Source organism: Fusarium oxysporum, chromosome 2 (assembly GCF_000149955.1).
Source record: "Fusarium oxysporum f. sp. lycopersici 4287 chromosome 2, whole genome shotgun sequence".
NCBI lineage: Eukaryota > Fungi > Ascomycota > Sordariomycetes > Hypocreales > Nectriaceae > Fusarium > Fusarium oxysporum.
Genome location: NC_030987.1, coordinates 3,575,123 through 3,590,156, shown reverse-complemented (window position 1 = coordinate 3,590,156; position 15,034 = coordinate 3,575,123). Strand labels below are relative to the sequence as shown.

General features: G+C 49.9%; 5 protein-coding genes across 7 annotated transcripts; 4 read left to right on the top strand and 1 right to left on the bottom strand.

The window, feature by feature from the left end:
* The first annotated feature begins 27 nt into the window (after positions 1–27).
* Positions 28–2,273, top strand: FOXG_08484 (uncharacterized protein). 2 transcript variants are annotated; one of them, XM_018387447.1, is made up of 3 exons: positions 36–110; positions 177–976; positions 1,027–2,273. In XM_018387447.1, the coding sequence occupies exons 2-3, from the start codon at positions 392–394 to the stop codon at positions 1,669–1,671; spliced, it is 1,230 nt and encodes a 409-aa protein (XP_018245298.1). In that variant the 5' UTR covers positions 36–110; positions 177–391; the 3' UTR covers positions 1,672–2,273. The 2 variants fall into 2 exon arrangements, with proteins under 2 accessions (XP_018245297.1, XP_018245298.1); XM_018387446.1 differs by having other exon boundaries at positions 28–976.
* A 2,099-nt stretch (positions 2,274–4,372) lies between these two features.
* Positions 4,373–4,579, top strand: FOXG_19817 (uncharacterized protein; the record flags this gene model as incomplete). Its single annotated transcript, XM_018400093.1, has 1 exon — positions 4,373–4,579. The coding sequence occupies one exon, from the start codon at positions 4,373–4,375 to the stop codon at positions 4,577–4,579; it is 207 nt and encodes a 68-aa protein (XP_018245296.1).
* A 1,673-nt stretch (positions 4,580–6,252) lies between these two features.
* On the bottom strand, positions 6,253–6,746 carry FOXG_19816 (uncharacterized protein; the record flags this gene model as incomplete). Its single annotated transcript, XM_018400092.1, has 4 exons — positions 6,253–6,267; positions 6,320–6,395; positions 6,457–6,577; positions 6,632–6,746. The coding sequence occupies 4 exons, from the start codon at positions 6,744–6,746 to the stop codon at positions 6,253–6,255; spliced, it is 327 nt and encodes a 108-aa protein (XP_018245295.1).
* A 1,446-nt stretch (positions 6,747–8,192) lies between these two features.
* FOXG_08483 (uncharacterized protein) lies at positions 8,193–9,731 on the top strand (the record flags this gene model as incomplete). The annotated part of the gene is made up of 5 exons (XM_018387445.1): positions 8,193–8,320; positions 8,371–8,516; positions 8,908–8,984; positions 9,237–9,293; positions 9,621–9,731. 5 exons carry the CDS (start codon positions 8,193–8,195, stop codon positions 9,729–9,731), a joined length of 519 nt encoding a protein of 172 aa, XP_018245294.1.
* Positions 9,732–10,427: 696 nt separating this feature from the next.
* FOXG_08482 (uncharacterized protein) lies at positions 10,428–13,377 on the top strand. 2 transcript variants are annotated; one of them, XM_018387443.1, is made up of 3 exons: positions 10,428–11,480; positions 11,659–12,996; positions 13,102–13,377. In XM_018387443.1, the coding sequence occupies exons 1-3, from the start codon at positions 10,767–10,769 to the stop codon at positions 13,216–13,218; spliced, it is 2,169 nt and encodes a 722-aa protein (XP_018245292.1). In that variant the 5' UTR covers positions 10,428–10,766; the 3' UTR covers positions 13,219–13,377. The 2 variants fall into 2 exon arrangements, with proteins under 2 accessions (XP_018245292.1, XP_018245293.1); XM_018387444.1 differs by having other exon boundaries at positions 11,659–13,377.
* Positions 13,378–15,034: the final 1,657 nt, after the last annotated feature.

The following is a 15,034-nucleotide window of genomic DNA, read 5'->3' as shown; positions in this document are numbered from 1 at the left end:
AACATGATCTACTGGATGCATACAACGCAAAACACGGGGCGTCCAGTCGCATCATTCTACAGAACGTGGATTGGTGCTGACTTTGCTGTCAATTGACGTTGAAGTTGAAGGTGAGTTTATACATCGCTGATTGGCCATATATGTGCTTGACCAATGACAGCGCGGCATGGGTGAAGCTAAGTGAGCTTGCCAAAATTCCAGGCGCAGCCTCAGCCTCAGCCTCAGCCTTTCATCTTCACTTCATCAAAGCTCCACCAGCAACAAACGCGCTAGACTCTCGAATCGCGAAACACTTAGATTCTACTATTCGTCAATTGGTATCTCTTGATCAGTACAAACACATAGAGTTTCTTCCAGCCGTGCTCCCTATTCCCGCGCGTCCATCTTCATCATGGCGTCCGCCGCCGACCTCGACGGACTCGTCCTCCTTCGCCAATCCATCTCCTCCAACGCGCCCTTCATCCCCACGGCATCAGCTGATGCTTCTGCGGCCGAAGTTCCTCTATCCCAGGCGACGTACTTGCGATTCCCCGATCGAGATGTCGCTGTTCCTATCGACAACCCGACGCGCTTTGTGTCGCAAGACAAGCCCGTCGATCTGCGCAGTATCTACTTTGCTTGGCTGAACCGCGAAGTCGCTATCCCTGAATACAATGCTTCTGCGACAAAGCTCAACGAAGAACTGGCAGCCGCTGGTGGCTCGGGGAAGGTTCAAAACTTGGGTTTCATTGAGCGTCTGGATCTGATTACCTGGCTTGAGGGTGCTAGCGAGGAGAGCGAGTACATCAAGCCTTTGCCTAGTGACAAAGATGCAGCGGCTGCTGGCGCGACCGCAGCTGCGAAGACGGGCGCAGTGACTTCAACTGCTCAGTCGCGATCTGGTCGTGGTACTATGGACCCGAGACTGGCTGGTATCTACAATAGCGAACGAAAGATGGGCGATCGCAACACCGTTCTAAGGGGCATCAAACCTACGGTAAGTCCTTGCAACCTGAGAAATTCTTGAGCTTTACCTGACCTCGTTAGGACTTCTCCCATGTTCGCAAACTTGCTGCGCCTTTCATCCAGAAGAAATACCAGTCTAGCTCCAGCATCCCTACTAACCCATCACTCGCCCTCAACCAAAAACCTCCTACAAGACGACCAGACCCTATTATTCTCCTATCTCCCTCCGCTTCTTCTTTGCTTCGCCTATCAAACGCTCGGTCGTTCCTCGAGGACGGCAAGTTTGTGCCTACTGATGCAGGTAGTGCGTTGAGCAACATGCTTCATGTGCAGCGTATCATCCCCTCCATTGACCCCAACCGCCCAATGCGTTTCATTCTCGTAGAGGGTCCTGAAGCGTTCAAGCCTGAGTACTGGAACAGAATTGTGGCAGTTCTCACCACTGGTCAGACTTGGCAGTTCAAGAACTATAAGTGGAGTGACCCCAACGAGCTCTTCAAGCACACATTGGGCATCTATGTCGGATGGCGAGGAGAGTCAGCTCCGGATAATATCCGTAACTGGGGTCACCGCGTTCTGTCCACTGGCATTGACCGATGGCGAGGAGAGGGCCATGATGCTTCGCGTTTCCGTGATAAGGAGATCGTGGAGCAGATCTGGAGGGCCATTGAAGAGAACATGCGGTACAGGGGTTGGAGAAAGGACAGGGCTCCCTCATCGATATAGTCGAAGGACTCACATTTCTATTGTACATGAAGTATTGCTAAAAAAAAAAAAAACACGAGACTCCCTGTGGATGGTTGCTTCACAGAATGGAGCTATGGTCCAAATGGGAGAGAAAAGACTTGCATTCCCGTCTGTACCGAACATGCCTACAGGGTGGCGAGGTACAGGGGATTAAAAGCGATGGCGTTAGAACGGTTTCTTGCTTTGTAGACATATTTATCTAGTCTAGTTGTATGATGTGCGGCGAGTGGCATACAGGATTTCAGAACCCAGGTCAATTGATATTTCGTTTTCACAGTGGGTGTCAGTATAGCATCAGCAAGCGTTGAGCTGTTTTCATTCCGAAGTCAGACGTTATCCTGTGGCTACTGTAGTGTCAGCGGCATGTAAATATCGTTTCAACGTCTCCGACTCCGCGATGCCAAACTCTACCCTCGTTATCGGCGATGATACCCAGGGAGCAGCATCGACTTGCTGGCACGAAACTGCATCCTTTCAATAGTTTACTTCCTCCATAATATCCGACTGGACGGTCATATATCAATTGCATACACATGCTTCTCTAGTCAACTCTATAGCTCACTGAGTCAAAGCTCTCCAAGCAGAGCAACGCATCGCGAGACCAGTCACGACATATCGATTTGCACAGATCCTACAGGCTGGAAAGGTTGCAGAAACTACCGTATCTACGCCCGCAACAAAGACCCCAGTAGCTACATGACGGCGACTTGTCTGTGTCAGTATCTAGCGGCAAGTAGGGCTTGACCTTGTCGATCGACATTGCACACCCCCAAGACAAAACCTCTTGGTCCAGAGCTTCTATCCAATGTCGAGCTTGAACTTGGGGGACCAATCTTGATCTAAAAATCTTCAGCTTATTCCTTAGGCTGTTCCCCACACAGAGCTTGCTGCTGACGAGTCTGGGGAGGTCAAGAGATGCAGCACACGAGTCAGTCGTTTTTGTTAGGTCCAAGATATTCCCGGGCTGTCAGACTGGGAGATCGTCATAAACTCGTGCGAAAACGTGTTCAGAGCTATGTATCAGGTGGTCACTAGGTGCACTTGAGTCAAGCCCTAGCAATTTCATCCCGCTGGTAGTCAAATTCGAACATGCTGGCGCGTATTTGGCTATTTGCGTCTTGGGACAATGATGACAAGTAGCGTAATGAGGCCTTAGCCACGATACAGGAGTCGAAGCTCTTTCAGTGAGCACAGCCGCAATAGACCTCACATCATTGCATCTTGTTCACCGCATATAAGGTAGTATTCAGCATGTTGAATAGGAAATGCTCCGTGGTTTAAGAGAAATGGCGCCCAAGCATTGTCCACTTGGCGGCCGACGGCTTCTAGTGAGTGGAATCGCACGATGGGTTCCCGCGGTGGGTGGACTTGGTGGATAGTACGCTTGGAAAAGAGGTTGAGCACGGATTTCAGCCCAAGAAATAGGGGCACTTGCTGCATGTTTGAAGCAGCCATTCACACGAGTTGGATCACGCGGCTGAGAAATATAGCCTCTAGCGCCCTATAGCGACATGCCTGTCGACATGCATATCTTGTATACCAAGATACACATATCATCAAGCCAAGATGCGATTGAGACCTGGAAAATCAATCCCGAATGTTGGCTCCCGTCTACCAGATCGCCCGCTAGCCGCGTACTGCTGTCCGCAGGGCTAATGGCCAGGCCTCACTCTACAAGGGCGTATCCTAGCCTGCCGTGCTGTACAGGAGTCATAATTAGTTCGCCGACTAGAAACTCGTACCTCCGCAGCCTGACCTTGCTCGTTTTCATATCCGGTGGAGGGACCATATAATAGATATGATATAGTTACGCTTGCACTGGAGTTCGGGGTTCGCCGTGCCTAACCCTGTACTCAGTGCCGATATCAAGGGTCTATCACAATGCCGACAATTTCGTAACCACCAAGTGCCGTACCACAGGAGCTCCCGCCAGTACGCCTACTAGTCGTCTAGTTGGCGATCGTACAAGGCCGTTGTCTCTGTAGGCGAACCAGGATAACGGTAAGGCTGTAGGTATGAGCATGAATCGTGCTGGAAGCTCAGATTTGCGTCACACGTGACCATTGATCTGCTATGAGAGAGCATTCATCGGGCAGCTGTATCCGTAGCTAAGCTAGTATATCGAGTCAGAGCCTCTGGTCTAAGTGACGGGAGCGAAACTGTTGGTTGTCTGATCTGATGCTTTGAACAAGACGGGATTGTCTGCAGATTTTGTGGATATCGTCATCCCGGAATGGTTAGACGGATCTGTTCCGTGATCGCTTACCTCGTGCAAGGCACATGGCAAAGTACATTGTACCCTCTCGCGTGGCAACTTAAAAGCAGCATGAACAGGGGGACCGAATCAGATTGATTTGGAACCCTGCAGATTTTGGATTTTCGCGAATGTTGTTGGTACGTAGAAGGATCTGCCGAAACAATGCTCATGATACACAAGTTTCGTGACTCCACGAGAGGGCTGGATGTTTTGTTGACCGGATTGGGCGCTTTGTTTACGATTTCGTACCCAGGCGTCCGGGCTCCGCAGACTCCGTAAGTGCGGGATGTACGGTACATGTGAAACTTTGACTAAGGTATCGTGGACAAGTCCAACGACGAAACTTCCACCACCGAGGAATGATGCGTCATGCGGTGCTCAATTTGGAGTTGCAAGGCGTTTCATTATGGTCCATGGCTCTCAATGCAGAACCGCAAGAGACTTTGGGTTGAAAACGTCAAGTCGAACCACCCGCCTCAGTCTAAGCCTTTCATGCACGTCTTCCACATAGCGGCTTATCCATCTTCTGATAACCAATCGTTCTCAACGATTAAAACAATCCGCTCAGGTAAGGCCAACCAACGAAAAGTCATCCCGAAGCTTGAAGAGCTGGAGTGGATCGCGCGGTAGCACAAGCAGCTTTGACGTCGGCAGACTCTCGGATAGCGAGGGCCTTGAAGAAAAAGAGAGGCAAATCAACGGTGACGCCTTGGCTGAGCGTCGACTAGTACCGGAGCAATTAGTGAGTTGAAGAGCCTCGCTTGAACTGCCGTGACAAGTTTCCGGGATTGTTGGGCTGATGTGAGGCCTAGAACGTGAGCATGATACGTAGGTTACAGTGAAGAAAGAAAAAAGATGCCTAAGCGACTCCACAGCTTGGTTGTCACAAACGTGTGGCTCCCTCTAAACCCACGTGGCGGACCCCCGCCAGAACCAACCAGGTAATACTGTTAAAATCACGCCTCACACCCACTTTTTTGCTTTTCTTCGTTTTGTTCTTTGTGCTGTTGCTTCTTCAACTGGGGATCTGCAAATCGTCAATACCGCCACTTCATTACCTCCTCTCCGGTACTGGACTTAGATAGCGCTGATCGCTGACAAACGTGTGAAATGCGCGCGTAAACGCGTCATGTTTTGTCAGGGATATTGATAGCTTTGTTGTCCCATACCGCTGTTCGAGACTCAGCGAATACCTATTTTATCAGATCATATATCCACAGAATAGAAACAATAAAGCGGAGTTGCACCGTCGTGTCCTCCGTGCGCATTTGAGAGGCGGTGTTTCGAAGCGAAGGAGGGGCCCATTGCTTCGTATCTGTATGGCAGTTTTACGTGCAGCGGATTCCTTGCACGGCACGACAAGCTCAGTCATGGAGCCACGTGGGAATGCCGACATGGTTGGAAAGGTGACCAGTCATAGTCACAGTCACACCAAGACACATGAGAGTTGTGGATGGTGCCCTGATGAATTCGAACCCTGCGTCCCCAGTTTATACCCGCCGCGCTCACAAATGAGCCATGAATTGAATTTGGTGATCGTGGCTCAGGTGACTTCGTGATAGGGAAACGGATTGGCTGGCTTTGTCAGCCTTCATCTTCAGTTACGTTGCGGTGTAAGGATGATGAATGTCATGAGGATTCATCCTCATCTGCCAGACTGACTGGTCATCAAACCCGACTATTCCCACTCTGACAGCTGCCCCAGCTCACCCACCCACAATTGGGATTGCTTATTATCGTCAAGGGTTTCGCAACACTTGTGCAGTTCCGTGTGTATGATGAGAAATCCCCGAAACATACCTTATCTTGCGTAACAGCATCCTGTCTGCTTATACATAAAGTCACTGTAGTATGTAAGATGGGAAGACATGCAGAGTTTCTTGACTCCTTGTCTACATACCTTTGAAACTTGAGACTGTTGCTATCGATTCAGCATAGATCGATCAGGCAGTGACATCAACGTGCAGGTTGCCTCAACACCATCAGATTTTGACGATTCAATCCAACATTGATGAGGCTAGACAGGGTCGGTTAACGGTTAATGATAACCGTGCCACTGAGAAGTACCTAGTCATTACCCCTCTAGCCCCTGTACTGGGCTTGAATAAGTGACATTCTAAGAGTCAGCATTGTAAACGGTAGATGTACCCGAGCGAAGGAATGTATCAAACAGACTAACACGGAGATAAAGGACAAATGTAGATATCTAATCCCCAAGAGGCGCAATCGGAAGCCGCGGTTGTGAATTGATGGTGTTGTCGTGTTCCTTCTCTAATTATGTCCTGTCGGCTTTTAGCCTCCTTCTAATGAATGGGTGTCTTGAACAGTCAGACAGTCACTCCCAATGCTTTGCTCCTTCCCTGAACTAACGTTAGTGGCTGCCAGGAAGTTACCAGGGTCTTTGGCTTCCTTGTTGGTCGCCCGTTCTTTCTCTCCATTAGGCAGTCTATTTCTGAAACCTGAGCCTCAGCCCTTCCAAGCTTCGCCTTGATCCATACGAGACTTACGAGTGCTGAAGATTGCGGATACGTTTCTCATATTGTTCAAGGTTACGTCGCAAGAGTAGATCAGCTGATCTAGTGGCAAGACGACCGAGACGCTTGTCATTGGCGACAGATTGCTTGGCTCCTGGACGGAACTTTGAGTCGAGTTGAATTGCTCAGCCAGTCAGGATCCAAAGACCCTGGTCCTTGCCGCGGAGACGAGTTTCCAGAAACCTTCTAGAAGCAGTGAGCTCGGAGCCAAAGAAGCCGCAGTGCTGCGAATCACAATTTCGCTTCGGCAGAGACAAATTCATTGGCGTTCTTCTAAGCTGGGACGTGAGCCGAGCGTGACGTGAGCACAAAGCCGAGATGGATAATTTAGATATGTATACTGACAGTGACAGGCTTCATGTGAGATGCGGCTGGGCTGGCACATCTGCCCTGCCCGTTGAACCCAGCATTAATTAGTGCATTGGGGTAATCTGGAGCAACAGTTCAGCCAAGGCTGAGTGCTACATGCACCTACACGACTACACCGCACACCGTAGTGATCCTTCTGACAACCTTCTTGACACACTCACCAATGGATGGCTTTAGCTCTTGGGAAGCGTGGTGGTACACTAGTGAGGTTCAGCGACACTCTAATAATCAATCTCCGACGGAGACACACACACTATCCACTACAGAGCCAGAACGAGGTCAGAGCGATCTATGGCGTTCGTTAGCCACGATTTGCAACCACCGGTCTTTTCACTTTGTCCAAAATCTGGCCAATTTGCGAGAGCCCCGAATGCCGGATTTATGAGGCGCAAGACTACAGATTCTGATAAGAGTCAGGGAGTCGAGCTACGGCGCTTGAGCATGACATGGTAGCGGCAACAAATACAACGACAGAGGTAGCAATCAAGGAAGTAATCGGAGTATCAATTCTGGGACGCTGACAAGGCCAAATTCATGCGTCAAGACGAACCTGGTGTTTGATTCATTCGGGCATCTCCAGGTCGTTTCAAAAATGTGTTTCAGTATCACCTCTATTCAAGTTGATTGACGGTTCCTGGCAAGATGAACAAGCATCAGCATCCCACACTCAAAACCGACGGCAGACACAAAACCCTGTCACTAATCTGAAGACCAGCGTAGTAATAAGCCAATGACCCACAATCTACGCATAGATTTGTAGAGTTTGCAGCATGCCCATCAAATGAGGTGGGATAACTCTGGCATAGCTTCGGATGCACGCTCCGATGCAATTTGGAAGCACTTTGTTGGTGAAAGAGGCCGCGTGGGGCAGAGTAAGGGGCAGCCACGCCCAGTCGCGGCATGGTTGCATGCACAGGAACTTGGGCGCTTTGATCGCATGGCAGCAACGTGATGCGGTGGATGGAGGCACTGAGCATGGCTACAGGGAAGTTTGCCAGCCGAAAACAGCCTAGCATGATGAATGGAATCCCTGGAGCCACGCGCATTCAAGGGGCCGGCTGAGAACTGACTGACTGTGGGAGGTGAGACAGCCATGCACACGCCCGCGGCTCAGCAGCCACTCACTGGTTCACCATGTGAGAGAGAAGATTATTACCCAGCAGCCCAAATGGAATGAACGATGAGATGGACAAAGATAGGGACAGCACAGCCTTTCCGAGCATTTCCCCTTTTTACTAATTATTCGCTGACTTACAGGTCACATTTGACCGGGGCTTGCCTCCATTCTACTGTGCCATTGCCTGTGGCTGCCCCGGTCTGACGTGCTGGTTCATGCCAGCATGCAGCAGCCCGGCGCTTGGTTTCCCATCGGCAGGAATCTGTGTACAGTACGGAGTACTTCGTACGCAGTACAAACCTGTCTCATCTATGGACGAACAGCAACGGGCTTTTCGCGCAAATCTACCAAGTAAGCATTCCTGTCTAGGCGTCTGCTATCGTGCATTGCCGCCGACAAAGCGCTTTTGGATGGACTAAGGATTCTGGCGCTGGCGAGGCGATGCTTTCACTCGCTGTGATTTGCAATGAGGCGTCGACCCAGGCGACACTCGCCTCTCATGGTTGCACAAGAGACGCTCGTGGCGGGCAAGCCACCGGCGGAATCCGTACGGATCGCTACAGCGGTGGAAAACATATTCCAAAAATGATGATTCGAGCAAGGTCTTGAATGGAGATTTGATCCCGGCTTTAGTCGTCATACAACGCCTCAAAACCGCCGTTTTACTGTCAATCAGTTGTGTCTCGCTCCCAATGCCGTCCGGGCTGGTTGTTGCACGCCAACCGATCAGATCAGTCAAGCAATGTACTGTACATACATGCTATGGTGTTGCAGGGTGCGGAGGTGCTGCAGTTTGCTTTGCAGACCGCTTGCAGATCAGTAACGAATGGTGCAGGCATTCCGCAAAGCTCAAAGAGTCGAATGGTTTCAGCCTGTGAACCCTCAACAAGTCTGATGCCCTAACGCGTTACGTACAGCGCTCTAGTGCATGTATGTAGTCCCAAATGCAACGATAGCGCATGTGAGCTATGAGGGCCCCAGCGTCAACACCAGACATGCAAGCTGCTGGAAGCGGGTATGTTGTATGTTGAAAGTCTAGCCAGCGAAGGTGGATTTGGTGGTTTAAACCCTACGTTCTTTTCACAGCTGCAGTGTTGACGGGAATTGGCACTGGAAGAGAAGAAATTGACGAAGAAATACCTACCGGATTGACGTGAGCCTATGTCATTCAGAATGACATGTTATCATGATCACAAATCTTCATTTCATTTGTCATATGAAGATTACAATGTCATTGGGCTGGTGATATCAATGGATTTTTGTTTAGTGCCAACGCCCCTGTTCGCTTACAGCACAGCTGCTGACGGGTTTCCCCAGCTTGTTGGTATGTATTCGTACATACAGTAACTAACAACGTTAGTTGTTGATATCTGGTTTCTATTTTTCTCTGTTCTCCATGTTTCAGTCGGAGCCGACAGGCAATCTGCTGTACCAAAGGTACGGTACCGGGGGCATCAATGGCGCTACTGAAGAGGGACTACTGTTGGCCGAGAGGTTGCCAAACGCCTCTTTTCACGACTTATGGGAATTGGTTCGCCAATTCTGCAAAAGAAGCCGTAGGTGTCTTGTGCTACGAGACGCTACGCTACGGTAGACACGGCGTGGTGAACATGCATACATATGGCCCTGCCGACCTGCCTACCTCACATAGAATGAGACGACCAGTCAGGCTGGCGACAGGTCGATACATCAACTCCAGCGCGAAGATGCGCTGAAGCCCCAGGACATGGGGTCTTTTGCTCTGGAGACTTGTTATCACTGACTTGAGTGAGTGAGAGAGACAAGCAGGTTCAGGCCCCAGCGTTCCGAGACGGGCTGTTGCAGCATAGCATGAGAGACAGCGGTGTTGAAGATGGATGAAAGCAAGCAAGCAAGCAAGCTCACATCGAATAGGCCCTTGTCTGCATTTTTCTTTCTTTTCTCTTTTCGGAGGTTCTTTCTTTTTCTTCTCCCGTTTGGCAGTCAGTCTGTTTGTCTGTCTCCGCTCGCTCTTTGATTCTTTTTTAGCTGCTGGAGATTTTCAACCCTTGCCCTGGTAGCTTCTTTACCTGCCTAGTCGCCTGTGATTGCCCTGACCCTGACCTTGACCCTGGCTACTGCTTCTGCTACTGCTTGTTTAGTTTAGTTGTGGAGAGCGAAAAGCCAAGGCCAAGACAATCACCATCTCCATTTTGCCCGCTATTCTCAGCGCCCACCTTTTGACCTCAGACAGACGAGAGAACGGAGGTCGGGAGGGACCCACTACCTAGGAGGGGACCTTTTTCGTTAGAGCCACGCCTGTGCAATCGCTAGAGGGAACCCCTTTTGACACCCCACCCTCCCCTCAATTCAGTTCAGTTCAGTTCAGTTTTAGTAGGGTCGGCCGGTCTTGGGGGGTTCTGTACCTGTACCAGTACCAGTACCAGTACCTGTACTCTCTCAACTTTTTTACCTCTTTCTTTACTCTGGGGCTGCCAATCCCTATCCCTATCCTATCCTTTCCCTTACCCTACCTTACCTACCCTCCCTCTAGGCTGTCCTAATCTAGGTGCTCTAATCCTACCTGAGGGTATCAATCCTTTTCTTCTTTCACAGTCTGTGTCCCACTTGCACTTACACTTACACCTGGGTCTTGCTTCCATGCTTTGACCTTAGTTGGACTGATTTTCCTTCACCCAAACCAAACCAAAAAATCCACATCCCACATCCACATCCACTTTCACTTGCACATCCACATCCATCCTCCTTCTTATTTGAACCTTTCCCACTGCCGTCACCGCAAAACTCCCCTCCTTCTGACCTTTCTCGTTCCCGTTAGATGGCCACTCTGTCGCAACACCAAAGGCCCACGGTTCACTCTGCCTCTCCTTCTGATACACCACTCGCACTAGACCACGACCAGGACCAGGATACAACCACGAACACACCACGCTCTTCTATTTCGGATCGTTCGCCTCTTCCTACACCTCTGCCTCTTCCACTACCACCAGCACACATTAACACCTCCGCTACCTCTGGTAATTCTTTAACCTCAACTTCAACTTCAAATACAAACCAGCCGGCCTACGTCCCTTATCATCCGCAGCATAGCCATCATCGCCATACGGCTTCCTCAGTTTCGAGATTGAACAACCGTTCTTCGACTAGCCTCTTTGCCCTGGCCGCTTCAGCTTTTGATCGCACACAAAACGCCATTGCTGCTATTTCAGAGCCAGCTATTCGACCTCGACAGTCTTCTGGTGCTCTTTCAAGACTCTCTTTGCTCACGAGCTCCTCGCCCTCGTCGGAACCCTCTAGTCCGGACAAGTACCACCGTCTACGAAGTTCCTCAAACCAATCGCTTTCCTCGGGTGCATATCTGGACAGCAAGGTCGCTCCCCAGACTCTGCAGGCGAACAACCCGCCGTCCCAGCCTTACACGTCCACAGACCCGAACCTCCCGCCCCCCATCAAGTCCTCCACAGCAAACAAGATGCATCAGACATCCTCGCGCTTGTTGCGCATGACGGACGATGACCGTCCATTCACAAAGGTACGCCGTGTTGTCCTACCCAACCTTGTTTGGTGTGCTTTAAGGCGCCGTTTTACCTCGTGCGCGCACACGCGTAGCCTCTGCGCCATTGCGTATTCTTGAAACCCTGTTTTCCAAAACGAAAAAGAAAGAAAGAAAGAAAAAAAAAAAAAACACCCGCTGACGGTTGCACAAATAGGATTTCAAGGATCTCTTCTCAACTCTTGTTGTCAGTTTGCTGCCGCTCTCAGCCCACCGTGTCCGATTGACCAAGGTTGAATACACTTTTCTGTCCGAGGATGCCATCAACAACCTGGGCTCCCTAAAGTTCTCTCAATCCAACCGTATGCCAGACCCCAAGGATCCTTCTCGTATCGTCACAACCACCACAACCACAACCTTCTCCATGGCTAAGGACATGGCCCGTTCTATCTGTCAACGATTTCTGGAGGCTCGCTTTATCGAATCGGCAGACGGCAAATATCAGCAGGTTTACACGATGAAGGGCTCTGTTTGGCAATTAACTCCCAAGGGTATCACTGTTCTGGATAGATTCTGCGCTAGGAACGGCATTCAACAGAAGCAAGTATCGGAATTGGCTAACCTCGCCTCCACCCAGTTGGTGCTGTTGGAGCGAGACCCACAGACTGATAAGCTTCTTCACGACCAAGGAACAATCGAGGTCATCTTCCGCCGCTTTGCTGGCTCCGAGGGCCGCAACATCAAGACTACCGTTAACGCCGCCGATTCGGACTCGCTGCATGACTACCGAGATGGCCTTACTGGAGTGAAGATGGCTGCCGAGCGCAAGGTGAATGGGAAGACATATCGTGACACCTTCACTGGTAAGGCTGCCACTGACTGGCTCATGGACTGCTCAACCATCGTGGACAAGCGAGAGACTGTTGAGGTGGCAACTCTATTCGTTGAGTACGAATTAATGGAGCCCGTGGCCCAGGACCGTGCTTATATGTCGCAAAACCCTGGATGCAACCTGTTCCAACCCACCAAATACGCCATTTACCAGCTGTCGCAACGCGGTAAGGATCTTGTTAGTGGTGCTGCCTCTCGGGGCCGACCTTCGGAGAGCGAAGGCGGCGCCGCATCTCAGCGAAACGGCATCACTAGGGACTCCAACACCCAGCGACTGGATAAGATTCTCAACGACCCCGCGCTACGTCTCCTCTTCCGGGAGCAACTGCGAGATACTCACTGCGAAGAAAACTTGTCCTTCTACCAAGATGTTGACGAGTTTGTGCGTAGCTGCAAGGCTGCCACGAGAGCAGCTCAAAAGTCGCCCAACACTAATGCCATGGACGGAATCAAGGAGATTATGGCCTCGGCATATGGTATCTACAACGCTTTCCTGGCCCCAGGATCGCCGTGCGAACTCAACATTGACCACCAACTGCGCAACAACCTGGCAACTCGCATGACCAAGGCTGTTGGACAAGATGTGGCTATGATTGACACGCTGCAAGAGGTGACGTCGCTGTTTGAGGACGCTCAAAACGCAGTGTTCAAGCTGATGGCTAGTGTAAGTTTTGACTAAAACCCGCCCCTCCAGCCTCCAATTCCGTTCTCGGACATGCCGATCAGAGCGATGATGTGCAGGATAACAGATGCTAACAAGAAAAAATAGGACTCTGTACCCAAATTCCTTCGCAGCCCCAAGTACGAGCAGCAATTGCGAAACTACGAGTTTGACGTGGTCGGCCGAGGACCTGAGCGAAGCCAAAGCAGATCAAACCGAAAGTGATGATCTCCAAGGGATCTGACCTCAGACTGCACTAGGAAGGGCTGGCACTTGGCTAATGGCTAGCTACTGGCTAGGCTTGAAAGGAAAGGAAATGAAAGCCTAATCCAGAAGCGAGCCGCCATGACCAGAAAAAGGCCTTCCTCGCAACGCTTGAGAGCATGTAACCCTGTCGAGAAAGGATCAGGCCATGGGCATGCTGATCCGCTACCCCAGGTTTACCCCAGGTCTACCCCGCAGAGACAAGAGCTTCCACCCAAGGCGACGGGTTCTGTTGCGAGGATATATAAGTGACTGAGAACTGATCATCAAATCGCATCGGTGTTATTTGGGTTTTCCGAGCTATTTTATTTTTTTGCCTTTTGTTGTATTTTATTTGTCGCCTCGGCTTCCTTGTTCCAAGGCTAGCGTTATGGGGTCATGGCTATACTATGCTATGCCAAACTCTCCGCCTCCCGGCCCGGCTCTACCTTTCCGACAACGGTCTCTTATTCAAGTTCGGATGCCTCCGATCTTACTCGGCCGGTTCCTAGTTTCGGTCCCTATTTTGCTCATCGATTATGGACCTCGATGAAAAAAAAAATTCTTTTACGGGACTAGATCGCGTTCGGGTCGGCCGCTGATATATGGTCGGGAGATATGAGGTCTCGGCATCGCCAAGCGAGGCATGGGGGCATATGGTAGAAGTGATATTACAGCCATGTGATGTCTATCGCCTACCTACCTATGTCGAGTACTTGGTTGAATCGAGAAGCGCTGCATTGGGTTTCGAAGACTGAGTTTCCGAATCATGACTATGGATATATGATGGACTTGAGTGTGCGATCGATTGATTGATTTGTGCAGCGCGAAGAATGATTTTTGTTTTTCGACGACCAAAACTCACGGCATCTATGTTCTTGTTAGCTTTGTTGTTTGTGTTCTTCTCTTCTCTTTCTTTCTACCTCTGGGAGGGGAGGGTCCTATTTCTTCTCTACCTCTCTCTCTCTCTCTCTCACTTTGTCTCTACTCATTTATCATGCTACGAACGGGGCCACGTCGAGGAACCGAAAGTAATGCATTGCATTGGAAGGAGTCGGGTACATTTTACCAAACATTACACGGCGGGCCAGCGCTGAAAGACAATTGTACATAGAAAAAAAGAAATCTGAGCAGTCTCTCCGATGGATTTTGTCCGGAGGAATAAAGATCAAGAAATGAATCGAGTCAAGCATGATCTGAATATCTCGTGAATCATGAGTTTGTGCTTGTGGCTGGTATGGATAGTGAAGAGTTTGTATAATAGACCACAATAGAGAGATCGGCTAAAGAACTTGAGGAATGTGTAGCCATAATTCAGATAAACCAAAGAAAGTTTGTGTCTGTTCCTGATAAGAATTGCTTCACTCGTTTAAATTATCTTAGGAGCACGCGATATGTCGCGATTCGATTGCATGTGCCGTGTCTAACAACGATCAATCTCATGCATGCACGATCTACGGATACCCAAAGTTTAATAAGAAAAAGATGCATATAGTAGGGGCAGAAACGTTGAACTACATATTCTTAATTAAACTACAAGACAAAAATGACCTCTTCCATTTTTCTCTCCTTTCTCTCCTTCTTGTGATATCTTGAGAAAAGCTTGTTCTTCGTTCATATTTCGGCACTCTTGATCCGAGTATTGTCTCATTAGCCATAGATTGCATCAAAGAGAGGCTTCATGTTGTTATTGTCCATCACGAGCTGAAGTAATCTTTGACAATGTCTATGTTAGTGTTGTGTCTGTGGTATGTGGGGGTCAACGGCAGATGAGTCAAGTAAGGGAGGGAGACTCGAG